The 22,642-nt window shown below is 36.4% G+C and overlaps 1 protein-coding gene across 9 annotated transcripts in view; it reads right to left on the reverse strand.

Moving 5' to 3' along the window:
- MMS22L (MMS22 like, DNA repair protein) overlaps positions 1–22,642 on the reverse strand; it is a 153,879-nt gene that overhangs the window by 41,558 nt on the left and 89,679 nt on the right. For 5 of the 9 annotated variants that reach the window (XM_021073193.1, XM_021073186.1, XM_021073188.1 and 2 more), the window contains 2 exons: positions 17,828–17,932; positions 527–720 (listed from right to left, as the gene is read on the reverse strand). In XM_021073193.1, coding sequence (XP_020928852.1) covers positions 527–720; positions 17,828–17,932 — 299 coding nt within the window. The remainder of the gene's footprint in view (positions 1–526; positions 721–17,827; positions 17,933–22,642) is intronic. The other 4 variants (XM_021073207.1, XM_021073197.1, XM_021073201.1 and 1 more) reach the window with 1 other exon arrangement.

Raw genomic sequence — 22,642 nt, forward strand, 5'->3', positions numbered from 1 at the left:
TCTGTGACCTACACCTCAGCTCACGGCAACGCCGGGTCGTTAATCCACTGAGCAAGGTCAGGGATCGAACCCACAACCTCATGGTTCCTAGTCGGATTCGTTAACCACCGCGCCATGATGGGAACTCCCCACTTGACTTTTAATGGATATCTAAAAAAATATGCCCACTCTCAAAATCCTAGTTTTCACTCATAAAACCTCCTGCTACAATCATCTTCATCCCCAACAAGGGATTCTCCCTTAATCTATTTTGTTTACCATCTCATGCCCACTTAGACATCTCTGTCACACTCTACCTTCAGACTGGAAATCTGACTGCTTCTCACCACCTCTCCTGTTATCACTGTAGCCACGCTGTGCATTTCTGAGCTGTTAATTCCTAATGTAAAAATAAGTAATTCTTTTTGTCCTTCTGGTTGTCAAAATATTTATTACACTGTAATAAGAGTTTGTTACCAAGCAAACAGAAGAAAAAACTGACAGAGTCTGCAAAATGAGAACTAATTAGCAAATTAACAACGCTGACCTGCAGCTGCATCCGCAAGTTGTGAGAGAGGCACTATCTGTGACATTCTCTGACTCTTCAAAAATGAAAAGAAATGTCTCCATAATGTACTGGCAACTGCAGCAAGGTGGCGCTCTTTAGCCGCTAATGAAGACTGCACAACTAGGTCCGAGTTCTCCCTTTGAAGTTCCTGACACAATTGTTGATGCATACTCCTAAAAAGAAATAAAAAATATAGCTAACAGCCAACAAACACAAAAATTATTCTTTAAATACATTTTGGACTTTGAACATTTCTACTGTATGAAAACTGAAGGACTGTTTTATATAATTAAAACCTTTATACCAAGACATTATGCATTTCTGATTATTTGATGGATGAATGATGGCATATTAAGCACCATAAAGTTAATGTTAATTACTAATGTCAACCATTAATTATATGCTTTTTAATATGTCAGATCCAAATGAGAAATAGGCAGCTTCAGAATGAAGGTTTGCATTTATGCAACTCACTATGACAAGTGATTTTACTTACAATGTAGACATAAAAACAATTTTTTAAGCCATTTTCTCCTGCGAGATTTAGGACATGATGTACCACGAGAAAAGTAAGTATATATGGCCTACGTGTGATATTTTAAATTAAAATGCTTTCCTTGTTTAGAATAGACACAGGCTTTGAGCTAGTATAAAAAACTGTGCTGGATACATCCTTATTGTTAGTAAAGTTGGTCCAAAAAGATCTATGATCATTTTCCTATAGTAGAAAATAATAAACAATAAAAATTCTTCTCCATAAATTGGTAAGACATGAATTTAATGTTGCCTCAAATTTTGATTCACCATTTATGTTTTTTTAACCGAAAATTTACACATCTCTAGACTTCAACAGAAACAGAAGAGATGGAAATACTAAAAGATTTTTCTAGTGATCTGGCATAGAAGGCATTTATGCAATATGCTCAGCAATTAATATTATTTAAAGCTATATGTGCAATCGTGATATTACTACTGTTTCTGTTCATATTACTGCCTTTTTTTTTTTTTTTTTTTTTTTTTGTCTTTTTGCCTTTTCTAGGGCTGCTCCCGTGGCATATGGAGGTTCCCAGGCTAGTGATCCAATCGGAGCTGTAGCCAGCAGCCTACATCAGAGCCACAGCAGCGCGGGATCCGAGCCGTGTCTGCGACCTACACCACAGCTCATGGCAACGCCGGATCCTTAATCCACTGAGCAAGGCCAGGGATTGGACCCGCAACCTCATGATTCCTAGTTGGATTCGTTAACCACTGTGCCACGACGGGAACTCCCATATTATTGCCATATTAATTGAGAGTAGACACAAATATGTGAATAGCATCCTTAGATTTGCTTTCTCCAATTAAAGAGGAATCAGTGAAAACTAACCAGTGGAGCTAAGGCAGAAGACCTCCTTAGACAGCAGTAGCATTACATTAGGAAAAATAATTAGTACATAAAAAAAAAAGAAAGAAATATTGGGAGTTCTTGTCGTGGCTCAGCAAAAACGAATATGACTAGCATCCATGAGGATGCAGGTTCAATCCCTAGCCTTGCTCAGGTTAAGGATCTGGCATTCCCATGAACTGAGGTGTAGGTCGCAGATGCGTCTCGGATCCTGGGTTGCTGTGGCTGTGGTGTAGGCCAGCCACTACAGCTCTGATTCGACCCCTAGCCTAGGAACTTCCATATGCTGCAGGTGTGGCCCTAAAAAGCAAAAAGAGGAAGGAAGGAAGGAATGACGGTTACATTAATTCTAATATTTCTGATGTTTTAAATCAGCTTATCCAGGGGAAGTGTGTACGTGAAATAACTATGTAAAAAATAAGATAACTAGTACATGTAACTAAAATAATTACACAAAGAAAAATCAAACTTGTTTCAAGACCACATCTTAGTACTTTTTACGTAATTACACAGAAGTAAAAATTATAAATATAAATTATGTAACATTAGGGCTCTGTGACTACTTACATTGGAATTCTTAGCTAATCATGAGACACCACTACTTAATACTACTTGAAGTACTGAAAAAAAAAAAGGGGGGGGGTACAGATACCTGGGGAAAGATTATCATACTAAGCAATTCTCACAAAAGCCAACCAAATATCTGCTATGTTCTCTCTGTGTAAAAATCTGTCTGAGATGCTTTCAACTTGAACTAGTGGCTAAAGAACTATTTCAGGTCCTTTAGCTTTGAGTAAGATGAATATCAAACCACTAAAATCCACTTGGCAACTAACTCAACCACCTACATCAACACAGCAAAGTTCATGAGTACATCCCAAGACACAGGAGTCCAAGTAAAATAATACTACCATTTACACAACCAATCTATAGCTTTTTCAAAGTATACTGGTCGCAAAGGATAATAAATAACTTACTCTACGTGGGTAGGATGGATTTTGCTCAATATTTCTAAATGAAATAAGCCATTTTCTTCACTCATTAAAACCTATTCCCTTGGAAAGGATTTCCATTTCTGATCATCCTCTATAATACTAAGAATTCTTTGAAAATCAGGACAATTCTATGAGATTGGTGGTGTCATTAATTCTCCTTAGAGATGATGAAGATGATAGCAAAAAGCTAAATAATATGCCCAAAGGTCACAAGGCTAAGGGTTGGCCCCACATTCTGAACCTAAATCTGTGCTGAAGCCCACACATTTCCCTTACACAATAAGACACACCCCCTATGCACTAAGATGCATACACATACAACTTAAACATTGATAAATTTTCTTCTCTCCCTACTTGGGCTGAAGAAATTTTAGTAAGCCTAAGAAAAGAATCAGGAAAAGCCACATGTAGCTTTGCTTTGTCAAGAGGAAGGGCAACTCAGGATTCTGTAATAGGAAAAACTATAAGAAGAGATACCAAGAAAAACACAACTCAAAAACAGCAACAAATCTCAACCGCTTTGGATCTCTCCATAACAAAATGTTGATGTACCATGGAATAAAACTAGGAGTTACCATGGGTATCTGATTCAGAGTTCTGAAAAAAAACAAACCGCTAAGTAAGAAGACAAAACCAGAGATTAATATCTTCTAAGTTTAAGAGTTAAAGCAAAAAGAGTTTCAATTAAGTGTAAGACACTGACCCCCAAACAGACTTGTTTTGGTGATGTGCATCTACTGAGTATTCTGGTTTGAAAAAAAGCTAAATATCCTGGGACCATGCAAAAATACCATCTGCTCAATATCAGTCTGCATAAGAAGAATGATTACCTGTTATTTTAACACAAAACAAAATTGTTTAAAATTTTATAATAATCTCTGTAAACATGAAGAAACCAGAGAGTGGCAAATGCAGGAAATGCCAAGTATATATACACACTGTAATGGGAGTCTGGAGGAATAATCAAGTTTCTGCATTATAGCCAAAAGAGCTAGAAACATCCCTTGAAGTCAAAGATAATTTTAAAAATCACATTTTCTGGACCAGAAATCCAACTGCACAAAGCTTCCTGAAAAATAAATTTATTATATTAGATGTGACTGCATATCTGCTGAAGGTACATTTACAAAAATGCACATATTGAAAAAAGCTCTGTCACTAGAGGTAACACTGTAAATGAACATATAAAACATATGAAATATACAAGGAATATAATATAGTTCTAGATGTCACAGCTATTTTATGAAACATGATCTACCTTCTTCAACAAACAGAAAAATATGAAAACTGATTTATTGAACAAAAGGTAAAATGTTATTTGAGGTAAAAAACTGAAAGAAATATAAGAAATGTAGAATCACCCAACAATTGGCAAATGTTTTGGGTAAAAAAAGTCTTAATATGGGTTAAAATCATTTTGGAAGTACACACATGTGGAAATACACATGCATAATCAGCCCACTAACATTCTAAAAGATGCGGTACAGCAGAAAATTTGCTAAATGTCAAGTTATTCAAATTGTAGCTCTCATAGTGGAAACAATAGCAACATCCAGCATTTATTGGTATTTTGCTATGTGTCAAGCATCATGCTAAGTGTTTTGTAAGTATTTATTTCTCATCCTGCGAGGTAGGTACAATTATGATTTAAATCATAAATGAGGAAATTGAGGCAACAGAGGTAACTTGTGTTGTGTAAAACTGGTTATTAGCAAAGCTACTTGGAGCTGTGTGACCTTGAGAAAAAAAGTCACCTCTCAATTTTTGTTTTCTTTCTTACCTTTTTTTTCTTTTGAGGGCCACACCCACAGCATATGGAGGTTCCCAGGCTAGGGGTCAAATCAGAGCTGTTGCTGCCAGCCTACAACACAGCCACAGCAACGCCAGATTCTTAACCCACTGAGTGAAGCCAGGGATTGAACCTGTGTCCTCATGAATGCTAGTCAGATTAGTTTCTTCTGAGCCATGACAGCAACTCCCAATTTCTGTTTTTTTAAGAGTCAACAGGAACAATTATTTGCTATACTCACCTACCAGGATGATTATGAAATAATGAAAAAATGTTCTCAAAATGTTTAGAAACCTATCATTACACTACGGAAACTCCCAAAATTTTATATAACCAGTTTATCCAGGTCTTCCTATGATTTTATTTTAGCTCTGATATCCTTCTCTTTTGGCTTATTACCTCTTTAAGTTCAAGTGCTTTCCTGAACCCTGTATTTGACTGCTCTTGTGCCCCACTTTTCAAGATTTGTTTTCCTGTTTTTATCCTCATGCCACTTCTTGTGATTTCACATACTGACTTATTCATCTTGCCCTCAACCTCCTCCCACCCCCAGACATGCAAGTGTATTTAGGTATCCATCATCATATGAGAGGCACCAAAACCTGCAGCATCTATCTGCTGCTACCTGCCAGCCTGTTATCTGAGGTGGTGTTCCTCTCTAATTACCTAGGCAGGTTTCTGGGAACACTTACTAGACTACTACGCCTAGGTTTTACTTCTCACCTTTGTATGCTTTTGCTTCTCCTATAGTGCATAATTATGGAACAAGGTTTGACATCCTGTATATAGCTTTCCTGGTAGTCACAGCTGCATGTGTAGCATACTATGCCTCAAAATTTAAAGTTATCTGGTGATGGACTCTGCACCCCACAGAAAAAGCATGGTATAATAAATAAATGTGACTGATAGATAAGAAAGAGCTAACAGAAAGCAAGGGATTAACCACAATTAAAAACTGAATTCCTTTTTTAGTTCTACTCCAAAACCTGCCAACTTTCTTCAATCTATATTAGTAAAAAATATAATAGGAAGTTCTAAATTTAAAAAAGTTGTTTCCAACCACCATGAGTAATTATTCCAAGGGTCTGATTGATTTAGCTAATGGAAAACTGGATGGGAATCAGTATACTCTACCATTTTTAGTTTCAGCTAAACTCACTAAAAAAAAAAAAAAACAAAAAAACCTTAGGTACTTTGGATTTTCTTGTCATTCTCAGTCACATCTATAAAATAAAGCTATAATCTGCTTTACTACCCAGAAAGAATAGAATATAACCAAAGTAACGACATTACCAGAAAAAAAAAAAAAAGCTTTAAACCTAGAAGGTATCTTAAAAACCATCCAATCCAATCCTGTCTTTGAAAAATGATAAGAAAACAAAAACAGGTTCCAGGTATACAGAATGCATGGGGGTCAGTTATCAGGAAGCCGCAATAAGTCAGAATCCAGGCTGGCAAGTAGGAGCCCAGTACATCCTGCAGAGCCTCCCTGTGATGGTGCCTCAAGGCATTTGTGTAGTAGAGGAAGTGAGCGGGTGGTGATGTGAGTGGATATGGGAGATCAAAGCAAGGAGTTTGTTGGCTGTTTTGACTACAGAGGGATTATAACAAATTAATAGCCCAGTACTGGTAATGATTCTTCTGGTTACATATAATGCACCATTAAGTAATAAAAAGGCTCTTTAAAATGTAAAGAAAATTATTCAAATGCACTTGTCTAGGAGAAAGAAAACCAGCCTGTGACCCTAGAAAACTTCTAAGACTTAGTTTTTCATCTATTAAATGGGAATATTGCCCTACCATCCTTCATGGAACTGTTAAAGTATCAAATCGTACTACTTAGGTAAAAACAATTAGTAGACTCTAAGACAAGATAATATTTACTTTAGTCTCATTGCTACTGATTCTAATTCCTAATAAGCATATTCATAGATTCAGTAAATCATCATCTAGAAAGACATGGGCTTTACAGACAGATAACCCAAGTATGAATCCTATTCTCTCAATTATTAGTTGGACTTCCTCATCTGTTGCAGGAACTCTTAATAAGACATATTCAATAATGCTGACAAGGGCTTAATCTCTAGAGTATACTAACAACTTATACAACTCAACAGCACAAAAGCCAACAACCCAATGGAAAAACGGGCAAAAGACCTGAATAGATATTTTCCCAAGGAAGATGTACATATGGCCAACAAGCACATGAAAAAATGCTCAACATCCCTGATTATTAGAGAAATGCAAATCAAAACTACCATGGATACTACCTCACACCAGTCAGAATGGCCAGCACTAATAAGTCCACAAATAACAAATACTGGAGGGGGTGTGGAGAAAAGGGAACCCTCTTGCACTGCTGGTGGGAATGTAAGCTGGTATAACCACTATGGAGAACAGTATGGAGGTATTTTAGAAAACTATACACAGAACTACCATATGACCCAGCAATCCCACTCTTGGGCATATATCCTGACAAAACTGTCCTTGAAAAAGACACATGCACCCGCATGTTCATGGCAGCACTATTCACAATAGCCAAGACATGGAAACAACCCAAATGTCCATCGACAGATGATTGGATTAGGAAGATGTGGTACATATACACAATGGAATACTACCCGGCCATAAAAAAGAACAAGATAATGCCATCTGCAGCAACATGGATGGAACTAGAGATGCTCATCTTGAGTGAAGTAAGTCAGAAAGAGAAAGACAAATGCCATATGATGTCACTTACATCTGGAATCTAATATATGGCACAAATAAACCTTTCCACAGAAAAGAAAATCATGGACTTGGAGAATACACTTGTGGTTGCCGGTGGGGGGGGGGGAGTGGGGTGGATGGGGAGCTTGGGGTTGATAGATGCAGACTATTGCCTTTGGAGTGGATTAGTAATGAGATCCTGCTGTGTAGCACTGGGAACTATGTCTGGTCACTTATGATGGAGCATGATAATGTGAGAAAAAAGAATGTGTACATGTATGTGTGACTGGATCACCTTGCTGTACAGTAGAAAATTATAGAACACTGTAAACCAGATATAATGGAAAAAAATAAAAATCATTATATTAAAAAAAAAGACATAGTCAATAACGGAATAATTATAATGATTGGCCAGAGAATCAAAGATTGCTTATTGGTAACAGCTCTGTTCTAAGATTACAACCTTTATTAACTAATTTAATCCTGTAGCTACTATTTTGTCCCCCATTTTGTAGACAAGGACTCCAAATACAAAAAGGATAAATACTGTGCCTGGGTCATCCTGTTATAAAGCAGTAGAGCCGGAATTTGAACCCAGGCAGTCAAGATACCATGCAACTATGCTACAGCTACCTCGAACACCATTTAACCAGCCAAATAAGAAATACATGTCCTAAATGTCATATTGCTGTGCTCATTCATTCATATGCTAAGTCCTAACAGAAGTAGTTAAAAAATAATCTAATACCAGATACAAAGTTTAACACTTCTGTGGAGTGTAGACTATTCTACAGTGATTCTTAAGGTCAATGACATACAATAATTTAAAACTGTCCTGTGGTTCACAACTGAGTTTATTTTTAAGAGAATAAATCAGGAATCTAATGTTGAGCCTAGCAAACAAAGTATGCTTAGAGCAATACTTCCTTACGATTTTATAGAAGAATACCCATGAAGTACTTATACGGTATAGTATGAAAATACATCAATAGTGATTATTTTTAGGAATTACCTTTATAATTTTATTAATTTTGTATTTATAGATGACTATGGTTCTCAAATGACTTAAGTGCTTGAGTGATAGATATTTCACTGCACTTTATGGTACACTAGTAACAAGGATCTACTTCAGTAGTTCTCAATCTTGACTACCATCAAAATCACCTGTAGAGCTTTCCAGAAATACTAAAGTTCTGGCCTCATGAAGATCCTACTGCATATTCAAGTTTGGAGCCTAAGCATATTACTTAAAAAAAATTTTTTTCAGTGGGTCTGGGGAGGGACCTAAGAGTCTACATTTCTAGTAGGCAGATTTTGTAAGCCTAGGGACCACACTCCAGCAGTTTCCTTCCTGGCTTTTTTTGTCTATGAAACAGGGACCACAACAGTACCTATAGAATTAAATTAGTTAATTAAATGCTTTGACTAGGGCTGATACACATATTCCCAATTAAACAGTCTGATTTTCTGGTTAACAGTAATAAATATTCCATTTATTGACTATGTCCTATTTGATTCTTACAACAGATGAAGAAATGGTCATGGAACAAGTAGCCCATGAACCACACTGGGTAGCAAGACCATTTGTAATTCTGTACTAGAGGAGGTCGATAATCATTCCTCTACTCTGTAGGCATAAGTATAAAACAAAGTATAGGTTTTATATTAATTCAGAGAAGATCACTGAAGGCAGTAGAGGAAAATGGGCATGCAGATGATTCTCAGAGGACAGGTTAAGGACAGAAAAGGTGAAAAAGAAGGCAAAAGCACAAAAGCATATGAATTCCTTATGATTACTCTCTAATTCAACACATATTACACATGTTCTAGGTAGCAGGGATACCAAGTTGCCCTTCTGGAGTTTATATTCTCAAAAGAGAAAGATAATTAGACACACACAGATGTGAACACCTCGGTTTCAGTGAGCTTTATGGATAGAAAGAGATCAAAGTACAGAGATAATGAGTGGTGAGGGCTAATATTTTGACTAGGATGATCAGGAATCACCTTCTGAGAAGGTGACATATGAGCAAAGACTAAGTAAGGAGGAGAAGCACATGGATGTGGAGGGAGAGAATTCCAGAGAGAAGAAACAGCAGTGCACAGGTGCCTGGGCTGGTGGTTTCATGGGCTCAAGAGCAACAAATAGGAGGCCAGTTGGCTGAAGCACAAAGTGTGATAGAAGAAACAGCAGATGAATTCAAAGAGGTAGCTAGGTTCCAGATCATGTAGGGTCTTATAAGCCATGATAAGAACTTTAGGTAAAATCAAAGTGAAAAACAAGCCACACAAGAAGAGTAACATAATTACATCTTCAAAGGAACACATAAAAAAGCAAGGTGGGGGGGCGGTGGTGGAAAAAAGTAACCACTCTGACTATACTGGAGAATTTTCCGTAGTATCTTTAGAAAGGCAATATATTTAGAAATAAAAAAATAGGGGAGTTTCCTGCTGGCTCAGTAGGTTAAGGATCTGGTATCACTGCTGTGGCTCAGGTCAGTGGTGTGGCACAGGGTTTAATCCCTGGCCCGGGAACTTTTGCTCACCACAGGTGCAGCCGAAAACACAGTTAAAAAATAAATTTAAAAAAGAAAGAAAATAGGACCATACTTTTTCAGTCACATGTTCTCATTCACTTCACAAGAAGTTACTCAATGTTAATCATTGTTATCTGATGCCAGAGATATAGAAACAATTAAGGCACATCTTCCTGTTTAAAAAGAAAAAAAAAAAAATCAAGAATTCTTTTTGAAGGTAGTAAGGAACCACTGAAGGATTCTGAACTGTGGAATGATATAATGAAAACAGATTGGGAAAGATTAATTTGGTAATGGCAAACAGAATGGGTTAGAATAAAAACTGACTAGGGACAGGAGAGACCAATTATGAAGCTTCCGTAAATATCGAGTTAATATGCAATTTGAGCTACTTTATGAAGAAAAAAGAAAGCTAACAATAATTATTTGGCATTTTGTGAAGGAAAGGAAGGAGCAATCTGTGTTATTGCTAAATTTTGGAAGCAAGAAACAAAGTTAGGAGGAACAGTTAATTACTACAGAAGGAGAGTATAATTTGAGTTGAAAACAGAAAATTTAAGCAACAAATTCTAAAAAGTTTTTGGAAATCTGGACTTAGAGTCCAGGAGGACATTCAGACTCAGTAATCACTGTGCCCAATAGCTCAGTTTATTTTAATGAACATTTTAATTTCTATTAACTATATGAGGTACTATATTAGATGCTATAAAATATGGTCCTTGCTCTCAAAGAATGCACAATTAAGTGAGGAGAGAGAGGTATGTACAGAGTATCATAATGCACAAAAAAGGGAACATTTGGTCCAGCTAGAGGTTTGATGAAGGCTTTATGGAGTAAACACATCATTATCAGATTATGGAAGTTGTTAGCTAACTGAACAATAGTTCAGGAAGTTGTAATAACACGAGTAAAGCATAGTGACATGAAATTGCATGGCAAGAGGGGAGTCACAAACAATTCTGGAATTAACAGAAGATGAAAGGCCAAGGGAAAATGAAACTAGAGTATTGATGGAGACCAAGTTGAGGAGGGCGACACCATCTAAAAAGTGAGAGCTACAAGTAAACAATTCTTTAAGGTAGACGACATTAACAGAGACAAAACCAACTTACCTACCCAAACATGTTGTATCTCCCCAAATATGTTCCCCATGTAACTCAGAGCTTATAAGGACTACCTTAGACGTACATACATTTAAACATCCTGTGTAATTGCACAGGGCTAATGTTACAATGCTATTTGTCTTTGAAATATTTTCAACCTAGTGTGTGTGTACATATATATAAATATAAAAAACTTGATGCATACACAGTTAGCCCTTGAACAACAGAGGGGTTTATTTGCATATAATTTATAGTTGCTCCTCCAAACCCATGGTTCCTCTGCATCTATGGATTCAACCAACCATGGACCATAATACAGTACGGCAGTATTTACTTTAAAAAAATATCCAGGTATAAGTGGATTTGAACAGTTCAAACACATGCTGTTCAAGGGTCAATTGCACAAATACATATAACCACTCATCACAACATACTATTTATATTTTTTGTCAATGCTTGAATGCTCTCTTATGCACTCACTTAATAAAATTGAGCCCGATCTATAACCATTCGTGTTATTTGGCACAATGCACTGCAAATGCTCTTAGCAAATGGGTGCACCACTGAACTATCTTAAGTTGAACATATTTATTTTTTTTGTGTGTGGTCTGTTTCTGCCATTTATTCTGTGTTCGGGGAACAGTTTAGCCTATGATCAACAAGTAACAGTCCTGAACTTATCACAAAGACTCAAAAAAAATAGTATTATGCTGGATATTAAAGCTGAAGTTTTACAGCACCTCAAGATGCCTTTGAGGAAATAGTTGAGGGTAAAGACCACATTAAGGCTTGGTTGAAATTCCTGGACATTAAAACTGCAAGAAACCATAAGCAGATGGAAGTCATGACTTAGGGATTTCTAAAAGAACAAGAGAGCAATCATCACCTGACCGTGACAACTCATTTCCAAGGGGATAATACTACAATAACCCTGCGCTACTTATATTCAGTTAGGGCCCTTATTTCCAGAAACTCATTCTCCAAATTTAATAGCAGTATGTGGGTACAAGGTAATGGATGAAAGTAAGAGAGGGGGAGAATATGGGCTCAATATAAAAGACAGTTTCCAAGTTTGCCCGCTACCAGAATACTATGTGGGTAAGATCATGAGTTATGATCCAGAATCTTTGTCCTTTATGTTAGAGGCACTCAGAGGTAAGATGCTCCCTGAAAGAATTATCACAATAAAATACACACATCTTTGATAAAATAACTAAAGTTGTCACACTTGTCTTTTGGGATTTCAAATATGGTTCTCTTCCTCTTTAACTGTACGTGGATATGTATAATTGAGCAAGCATGCATGCATTAGACCTTATCTAAAATAGCACGTTATGGATAGAATTCTCATATTTAAAAAAGGAGGAAAAAAAATCCTAGTAATTGGTGGCTGAAAGAGAAAGTCATAATATATTTCCTTGCAATAAAGGCATACCTCATTTTATTGCACTTCAAAGATGCTGTTGCTGTTTTTTTTTTTTTTTTTTAATAAATTGATGGTTTGTGGCGAACCTCCTTTGTCAGACGATGGTGAGCACTTTTTAGCAATAAAATATTTTTAATAAAGGTATGCACATTATTTTCTAAGATATAATGCCATTACACACTTAATAACATAGTAGAGTATAAACAACTTTTATACACACTAAGAAGTCAAAAATTCACATGACTCACTTTATTGCCATATTCATTTTATTGTGGTGGTCTGGAACCAAATCCACAATGTCTATGAGGTATGTCTGTGTAGGTAATAACATGAACAGAATATGGAAAGTGCCTTCATACTGGAACAGAGATGAACAATCTATCAAACACAGACACAAAGCCTTTGACACTCCTTGGTTCCGGGGACTGATGACTACTTTGACCAACAGTGTGCAGTGGATGTGACACTAAATGACTGGTGGCTAAGAGGCTATGAAGTTTCTGCTTTATTTGCTAGGAAAACTCAGTCATAGGAGCCTTAAAATGCTGTGTAATAGAGTTCTCAGTTACTCTGAGAACACTCTTCAGAGAAGCCATAGGTAGTACTCGAGTCAACAGCCCACCTAAGCTGTGCTTCAGCTATTCCAGCTCAGATGCCAAACATGTTAGGGAAGAAGTCATCTAGGAATTGGATCTCCTAGCTTCAGGTGATATGGCTGCCAGCCTCTTGAGTTACCCCAGGTGGAACCATCCTAAAAGAGGTCCCAGACATAGTAGAGCAGTGGGAAGCTGTCCTTGGCTTTCCATATTCCTAACCTACAGAATCTGTGAGCATAATAAAAGAGTTGTTTTGGCAGTGTTTTATGCCATTATGTTTTAGCATGGTTTATTATGCTCTAAAGAAGGTACCCACTATACACCAAGTACTAAGTAGAAATTAGGAATTCAAAGATGAAAAAGTTACAGACTTGACTCAAGGAATTCACACATGAGGAGGGGGAACAAAGACTTTTCTTCATTAAAAATATAAGGAAGGGGTGGTATCTGCAAGGGTGCAAAGGCAAACTTAAGACAAAATGGCTATATTTCAAGCCTCCTACAGACCATCTGCAACAGTCTCAGAAAGTATAGACTTATTTTAGGACAAATGAATTGCAAAGACAAGGATCATTTGAAGAAAAACTGCTTTTGTGTTCAAGCACAGAACACCTATATCCAGCATTTACTGAGATATTTTATGGATTTTACTGAGATATTTTATCCTATTTACTGTCAATAAATTTCATTCAGTTCTGTTGCTTTCACATTTTCATTAATACTTGACAGATTTTTAAAGTGAGTTTCATTTAAATTTTCCCTAGAAGTAGGGTAGTATATTTGTGAATCTATGAATATCATCTTTTAAAGCTAATTAATAAAACCACTCTCCCAAAACTAGCTTACTTCTCACCATCTCAATAGGTTTTTTCTAAAACCAACCATATATAGTCAGCTGTACCCTCTACCTACAGCTGCAATCATTATACCACATCTTACTAAATGTGTTTAGTTGCAGTGCAGGGGAATGTGCTTTGGTTCAAAAGAATACAGGATCATTTTATTAAAGGCAAAGACCTAAATATTTTTGAGGTCAAATATTCCACAACAAGTAAGCTAGGGCTAAATTCCAATGGTGAGCACTTTTGCCTAATTGGTGGTAATAAATTCCTAAAAAGAAAGGGTCTAATGGTAATGTTGACTGATTCTTAACTACATTAACCCAAATGTTCCTGTCACAGTGAAATTTGCTCTATAATTTACCTTAATGGACTAGGTATATCAATAAATATTGAAACTGTCCAGTCTCTTTTTTTCCCTTCCATTTAAATCAAATCCAATTGTATATCAACAGAGTATACCAATGTATAATTACAATAGCTAATGCATTGGGAAAAGTAGTGTTCTTTGATAAATAATTTTCTAAAACCTCTTAAGCATTCTGCATCCTCAACATTTCTCTTACACTCAAGAAATACAGTAAATTACAAAAGCAGACACTACTGACCATTGCCAGTTGTGATAATGGATCTAAAAAAACCCTCATCAACTCCTACAGTGACTACTTTTTCAGGTTTCAAAACTCAGTCAAGCACAAGAGTTAAAAAGTACCTAGGGATGTTTAAGAAAAACATTTTTTTATCAAAAATATAAGCAAACTCTTAATGGAAGTAACAGTGTAGTTACCACTGTAACATAACATAAAACCTGGGGTAGATAAATAAGCTTTAAAAGTCTGTAAACCCTTTGAAATCACATGCAAACTTTTGTGTGAATGCATTTATTTTTTGTGACAAGAGGGACTATAGCTTTCATGAGAGTCTCAAAAGGGCCAGTCTCAAATGAATGAAATCTACTAATTAGATCCTATTTTCTACTCCCACTAGATGCTTCCTCTAGATTTCCAACCCTGACTCCTCGTCTCCCTCCTTTTCATTTCTGCACTCCGTGCCTCTCCTGTCCCCAATAACCCATCTGTTACCTGTCTATCAACTACACTAACTTAAAAGGAAAGCCTAATCTGAATTCCATACAGAAAAAGCTATTACTAGTCAACGTTTAAGATCAATCATCAGAATAAATAAATGTATAAACTTCTTTAAAACAAACCTGTATTTAACAGTTCATAAATTTCTTAATTTCAATTTGCACTTACTCCAGATACTTAGTTATACACACATTTCTTTCTAGAGATGCTACTTGCCATGTTTACTATAGTTCTTTAAAAAGGAGGCAAAGATAGAGGAGGGAAAAGTTTTCCTAAAAGATTACTCCTTGAGTCAATGATCTGTGGGGGTTATTATGAAGCTCCATTATTAGGGCTCAGAGCCTCAAAGGCTTTTCTTATATCACTAATTTCTTTTTGCAAGGCTTCAGCAAATGAGCTAATCTATCTGGTTCTGCATGCTTGGGGCTTGATACATGCTATTTGTACATGACAAGTTTCATCTGTATAGCACCATTGATAATATTTATCTGTACATCAAAAAAGCTCATCTCCCAATGTAAAAAAAATTCATATACTGGGGTAAGCAATGTTAAATAGGTGAGTAAAAGACCTATGATATCTAATAAAATGGAACCAAGTTACAGGAAGATCACCAGTTGTGTAGGAATATGCAACAGGGTTAATCTACCAGATTTAGCACAAAAAAAAAAAAAAAGAAAGAAAGAATTGGAAAAATCCTTGCTTGCAATGATAAAATAGTAGGGCTTTGTTAGCATCCTGTGAATTTCAACTAGAAATAGGAAAAACTAATTTACTTCAAACAAGAGAAGATGAAGCTTTATAACCAAAGAAGAAATATTTCAAAATAAATTTTAAAATCATCCTCATTATTTATAACCACCAGAAGAAAATTAACCCCTGAAATTTACTCTTACAGGAAAAAAATGTTTATAGGTTTTTTTTTGCTTGCAGTACTTAATTATAAACCTTTGATAAAGCTTAAAGTCTTTATAGGATAGTAACTTTAGAGAACACAGAAACCAAAAGATAGCCAAAAGTAAAGCTGCTTTCCTTTCAGAAATGATAATCAACATGAAAGCATCTGTGTAAAAGATTCTGAAAGGAGGGAACAGCCTACATATTCAAATAATAAGGTAATAAGATTATTTCCAGATTTCCAAGACACTATATATATTACATCCTTTTGAGAAAGATTGGTATTTTTCTTTGTGAAGAAGGTATACATCGAGTTAAAGAGATTGTTCCTGTAATTCATCATCTTTCAGAACATGAGGTTACATTAGGCTTCAATCACCCCCTACTCCTACTGCTCTCAGCATTTGGTAATATAGATAGTAGAGCTAATTTTCTGTCATTCAGGAAGAACTGTGGGATCACTAAACTTGTATCATCATCACCTCTGAAACACAGTAAAAATCACTGTTAGAACCAATGGTTTATTAGATCGAACCCACCATCAACAATGTCAACTCTGCCTGGTTGTGTTAACAGGAAAATGTTTTACGAGTTCCACCACTGGGCATCAATTTAACTTCCAGCACCAGCTATGCTGTAAAACCGTGAATGTAATTTATATGGTGACCTGTGTGTGTGGGAAGCAATATCTAGGTGAAACTTCTCACAGTCTGACAAAATGCTTTGATTTGCACCATTCAGATGATTGAGCAAAAAGAGTTTAAGCAATCACTACCAATAGCCTTTATCTCCAAATGCACTAAAAATTTATTACTTTATGAGTACAACCTATTGCTTTAGAGCCAGGCTTGATAGAATAGAAATGATTGGATAAATATTACATTTTCAACTGGTACACATCTTGTCCATTAGGTTTAAATATTGGACAAGCTACGTGTTTAAGATAAACATCAGTCTTAGCTGATTCCATCACACAGTACATTTAGAAAGCCTCCAAATGTTTCCATAGTAACATTTTTGTGCTTACACATAACTGAGGATACATGTTCATCGCCAATTAGGAGAAAGTAAACTGAGAGGCCACTGAACTCTTCTTAAACAATCTACCTTTGTCTTTTATTTAGCACTTAATATAGCTGACAATATTTACACATTTATTGTTGTGTATACAGCAACCAAATAATCACTCAAGCAGGAAGGAACATGAAAACATGGCTCACCCACCTATCCCAAATACCACTTTACTATTCAGGCTTTCCGAGAAATTTCAAACTAGTCGAGACCACATATTCATGGATCTTCCAGTAGCTACTGCTGTGCACTAAGGGAAGGAGATTTATCTGGCAACTTCTCTATCCACTTGCCTGAGTCAGAACACTTTTAAAGATGGTAATGGGTGTTTCTGACCTGTAGATACAGAGCCTGGCTGTCATGATTACTGCAATACAACTTTTAAATATCCTTTCTAGCATCATGGGAAGGAATCTTATGCATATAATCTCCAATGCCTTTGGGCTCCTGAGCAACTACAGTAGCCTTGACTAAACTGATTAACTCAGTGTTACTTTCTACTGGGTTCTAATTTGGTTTCATTAGATACTGCAAGGTAAATAATATCATCTCCAGTCTAGTGATGAAATAATGGACTGAGAGAGATTAAAAAACTTGACCAATAAGTAACAAAAATGGAATTTAACCCAGGTGTCTGATTCCAAATTATTTTCCACTATAAGCCATACTAAGAATCTTTATTCAAGATGAGACTGTAATAATTAAAATCCTACACCTGAAGTTTGAATAAGTACTTAATTAAATAGTAAATAAAACTTAAACACACATAAGATTATTTACTATAGGTATATATTTATAATACTCCTAATTACCAGCCTTGATTCATGACAGAAATATACTACTAACCAAGAGATCATCAGGCAAAATGACAACTGGTTATTAACCTCAGTAGTTGAGCTCTTTTCCTTAATTAAGGTTTCCAGACTTTTTTCATGCATTTTGTTTGCCACACTGAAAAAAAAAAAAAAAAAGAATTCCAGTGTGCAAAATGGATATAAAGCAGAAACTTAACTATTTAGAAACAAATTATATACCACACACAAAGCCATTTGTTATAGTACTATTAGAAGAGACTTAAGCAATTCACTTGGAATGTTCAGCAAGATATTTTAAGCTGTTTTTCTTGTTCTTCAAAATTAGAAACTAGAAAAATCCCACTTGACTAGAAAGGAAAAAAAAAAAAAAAAAAAGGAAAGTTGTCCCTTCTAGGGTTAACTGATGCTTTTTGTAAGATTTTAGGTAAGATTAACCTTTTGCTCACAATAGGACTGGTTATTGGTTTTATTTTTTTACTCTCTTTAACTCAGGTAAAAATCAATATAGAGTGAGACAAAGGGCTCTAGAGGGTCTGGCTACACCAGCTTTTGGTTTGGCTCCTGCACAATTCTACAACATGCTGAGGCTGGGAAGGATTAGCCTGCTTGTGTTGAGTAAACCGATGATACTCAATAAACAGTTTCTGTTGTAAACCCCTTAGGACGTGCAAAGCCACACTAGTTGGCAATAGACCAGATAAGCTGCAGAACCAGCTGTAATCTCATTTAGACCTGAGCTGATCCTCCTGTCCTTTCATTCCACAGGATCAAAGCAAACCACTGAGGAGGCAGCTGTATTATAGCGGCTCTGCTTGCTGGATGCAGCAAACATTTCATAAATTCCACTCCTTGAAGCAAGTCTCTACCTAATCTACCCAGAGCTAGGACAATCAATGAATTTCTGAATTCATTAGACTGATTATTACAGGGTAACCAGTTTTTCTTTGTAGAAATGTGATAACTACATGCCAACTTTACAAAGCAGCTTCTACCGCTGACCTTTTTTTTTTTTTGAGGGGCCCCAAATGTCCACCACAACACATAAAAATGGTTTAAAATTACTTAGCTCATTATCCTTAATGCATAATAACAAGCAAACAATACAAGATAAATTCCTCAGTGGATCTGAATTCCGATGCTGAGACTTAGTTGTAAAAAGAACTCATGTTCCTGACGGTCTGTGTCCTTATCTATAAAATGAGTAATTTGAACTAAAAGGGATTGGCAAACCAAGGTGCTGCTGACCAGATCTGGCTGAATTCCTCCAGATGTGGTAGCTGACTATCACTCAAATGTATCCAAGCTTTAACAGTGGCCCATAATTCCATGCTCAATGACACAGGGCAGGGGATGACAATCCTTACTGTGATAGGATGCCATATGTTGGCCAAAAGTGATATTTGGAAAAAATTTATAAAAAAGGTTTCTGAAGTTAGAAAATATTGTTTAACATTTGAAACTTTTCTATAAAACAACACAACTTTTAAGGGTTCAAAAGTGAGAGCATTTACAGGAATTCCTGTCGTGGCGCAGTGGAAACCAGTCCAACTTGGAACCACGAGATTGCAGGTTGGATCCCTAGCCTTGCTCAGTGGGTTAAGGATCCAGCATTGTGGTGAGCTGTGGTATAGGCTGCAGATGCGGCTCAGATCTGGTGTTGCTGTGGCCCTGGTGTAGGCTGTCAGCAACAGATCTGATTAGACCCCTAGCCTGGAAACCTCTATATGTTGCGGGTGTGGCCTTAAAAAAAAGACAAAAGACTGGAAAAAAAAAAAAAAAGTGAGAGTATTAAGTATTTCAAAGTGTTTCTTCCCCCCATTTCAATAGAACTGACTGTGTACTATCTCATTTTACTGGCCATTTCCTTTAACAGAAATTGAAATTTCAAGTTATGAGGCTTTAGAAAGCAGTCATCATTCTCAAATTTTAGAGAATACTAACTGCATGTATAATGGGCACTGAAGAAACAGGTATTAGATGTCTCATCACAGATCACCCTAAAACAGTAAATATGAGAGAAAAGAAACCCAAAAAGATGTATGGGGCTATACAGACTAAATAGCAAACAGCAGCATTTGAAAAGAATCAGCTCGTAATTTAAAGCTGAATGCCAATAGTTGAGAGAAAACCTATGGACCATCACGTAAGGGAGCAGGCAAATTTTTTTGGTAAAATTATGTGGGCCACATGTGGTGTCATATATTCTTGCTATTTTACAAAGCTTCAAAGATGCAGAAACCATTATTATTAGTTCAATGGCTAATAATATATACAAAATTATACGTAATCGATGCTATTTTCCAAAGCTTAAAGAATGTAAAAACCATCACTATTAGTTTTATGGCTAATAACACATACTCAATGTACAAAAAACAGACCATGGGCCAGATCTGGTCAGCAGCACCTTGGTTTGCCAATGCCCTTTAGTTTAAATTACTCATTTTACAGATAAGGACACAGACCGTCAGGAACATGAGTTCTTTTTACAACTAAATCTCAGCATCGGAATTCAGATCCACTGAGTGCCCACTCTGGGGCTTTTCCATTACCTCCCAACCTTTACTCCAACATTACTTCTGAGAGAAAATAGTGTGGAGAATCTATTGTACTTCAGAAACTTCTGAAAAAGGTAAACAAGAAAGACTGGGACTTGTCAAGCCACGCAGCTTATCAAGGTGACCATACATTAACTGATTCAATAACCTCCAAGCTAACAAATTCTGCATTGAATGATCGACCTCTCTCCAATCCATTCTTCAGACATAAAAAGGGTCCCATTTAACATAATCACATAACAGCAAAAGTAATAAATATCAAAACCTTAACTCTTCTACTATTTGCAAAATCCCAGATCTTTGTAATAATAACACCACGATAGGAAACTGCAAAACTGTATAATTATACTTTAATTGTATTGTGAGGCATGCATTAATCACAAAGTTTAAGTACCAAGGATAGAATTATAATAATTCTGTAAAACAAATTTAAGCTAGCTAAGTAGGTCAGAACCACTAACATGCAACAGGAGACCTCTGGGAATTTATCAGTTAATGGCTATTTATGTGCAAATGAGTGCCCTCCAACCCTCCAAAATCCTGTGTAGCTAAAGGGTATTTCTGTTAACCAGGAGCACTGCTTAAATGCAGAGGCATAAATTAAACCATTTTATTGGAATGATTTTTAATTCCTCTACTTCCCTCTTACACATCCCCCCTACTTTCTAGAAGCACAATTTACAGAACATATTTAAAAGAAGAAAAAAAAAGAAATGGTTGGAGAAGTTTTCAAAACTGGTCTCTTGTGTCCTCCACACACCTACATGTACACGATATCTTCGGTAAAACTAAAGGAAAACATTTCACATACTTCACATCCTCCAGAGGAGATTTACACTGCTGAAAAACTACAAGCTTCAATATGAGTACTACATTAATACATGCTGTACAATGAACTAAAATAAAATCCTGTTTTATATCCTTATATTCTTAACTTACAGAAGACAAAGAAGTTCAATGCAGTTTGCATATATCATAATTTTTGCTGTAATAGTCAAACTATATATTTATCAAAGTGAGGCAGAATACTAACTCAGGTAGTCAGTGTAGCAGCATGGGCTTCGATGCGTTCTTTGATACGACTGTTGATTAATATTTGCGGTTTAAGGGCTCCAGAGAGCAATTCCCCACAGGCCTTGTTTTATTATAGGAAGTGTGCCTTCCCCACAGGCCATGTTTACTATAGGGAATGTGCCTTCTCCCACATGGACCTTAATCTTCTACCCACTCCTAAAGTGATAGAAAAGGAATGAGAGGAAGAGTGACTTAGTCTAAGGGATGAGAAGGACAAAGAAGTCATAAAACTTATGGGACATTTCCACCCCTAAAACTTCTATTGGACAAGGACTGATATAGGTAACTGGGCAAGGCCAATGGGAGAAAACCACATCTTTCTGGACCCCAAGTTGGTACCCTCCCCCATCTTTAAGGGATAAAAACCCCTAAAGGACAACAGAAAGCAGGGCTCTTCCCACTCCCAGCAGCCCTGGGAGCTATTTGTTTTCCTTTAATAAAGACTTTGCTTACTTGCTGCCTGTTGTGTTCATGGGTTCATTCTTCAACTGCTCGAACAAGAAACTGGATTCCAGCAACATCTTTCAAGCATCAAAAGTGTACTTGAAGAGTGCTGTGATGATACATGCAGGTGGCATGTATCTTTTTCAAGGAATGTTTTGTCCAGATACACGGGTCATATGGTAGGTGGATTGGGAATTTGGGGTTAATAGATGCAAACTATTGCCTTTGCGATGGATAAGCATTGAGATCCTGCTGTATAGCACTGGGAACTATATCTAGTCACTTATGATGGAGCATGATAGTATGAGGAAAAGGAATGTACACATGTATGTGTGACTGGGTCACCATGCTGTACAGCAGAAAATTGATAGAACACTGTAAACCAGCTACAATGGAAAAAAATAAAAATCATTACAAAAAATGTACTTAAAATAGCGGGAAATAAGCTTTTTCTCATTCTTTAAAACGAAACCAGGCACACCCCTAAGTGCCTTATTTCCAACTTGCCTCTAAAGAAAATAAAGTGTTTGGCTCTTTTCTGAAGGGGGTGGGGGACAGCCAAAATATTTTTTTTTTTTTCAGTATGACATAAATATGGTTACAAGAAACCACTAAACACTGATATTATCAGGACCATATCAAACTTATTCGAGTACAGAGGTAGCCTGAAGCTAGATACTAACTTCTGGATTTTAAGTGGAATAACAGTTACCCAAAATGTCTCTTCATTAATACAGCAGCAATTTAAAAGCTTTAACTTGTGCTAACATTCC

This window comes from Sus scrofa, chromosome 1 (genome assembly GCF_000003025.6).
Source record: "Sus scrofa isolate TJ Tabasco breed Duroc chromosome 1, Sscrofa11.1, whole genome shotgun sequence".
NCBI classification, from domain to species: Eukaryota; Metazoa; Chordata; class Mammalia; order Artiodactyla; family Suidae; genus Sus; species Sus scrofa.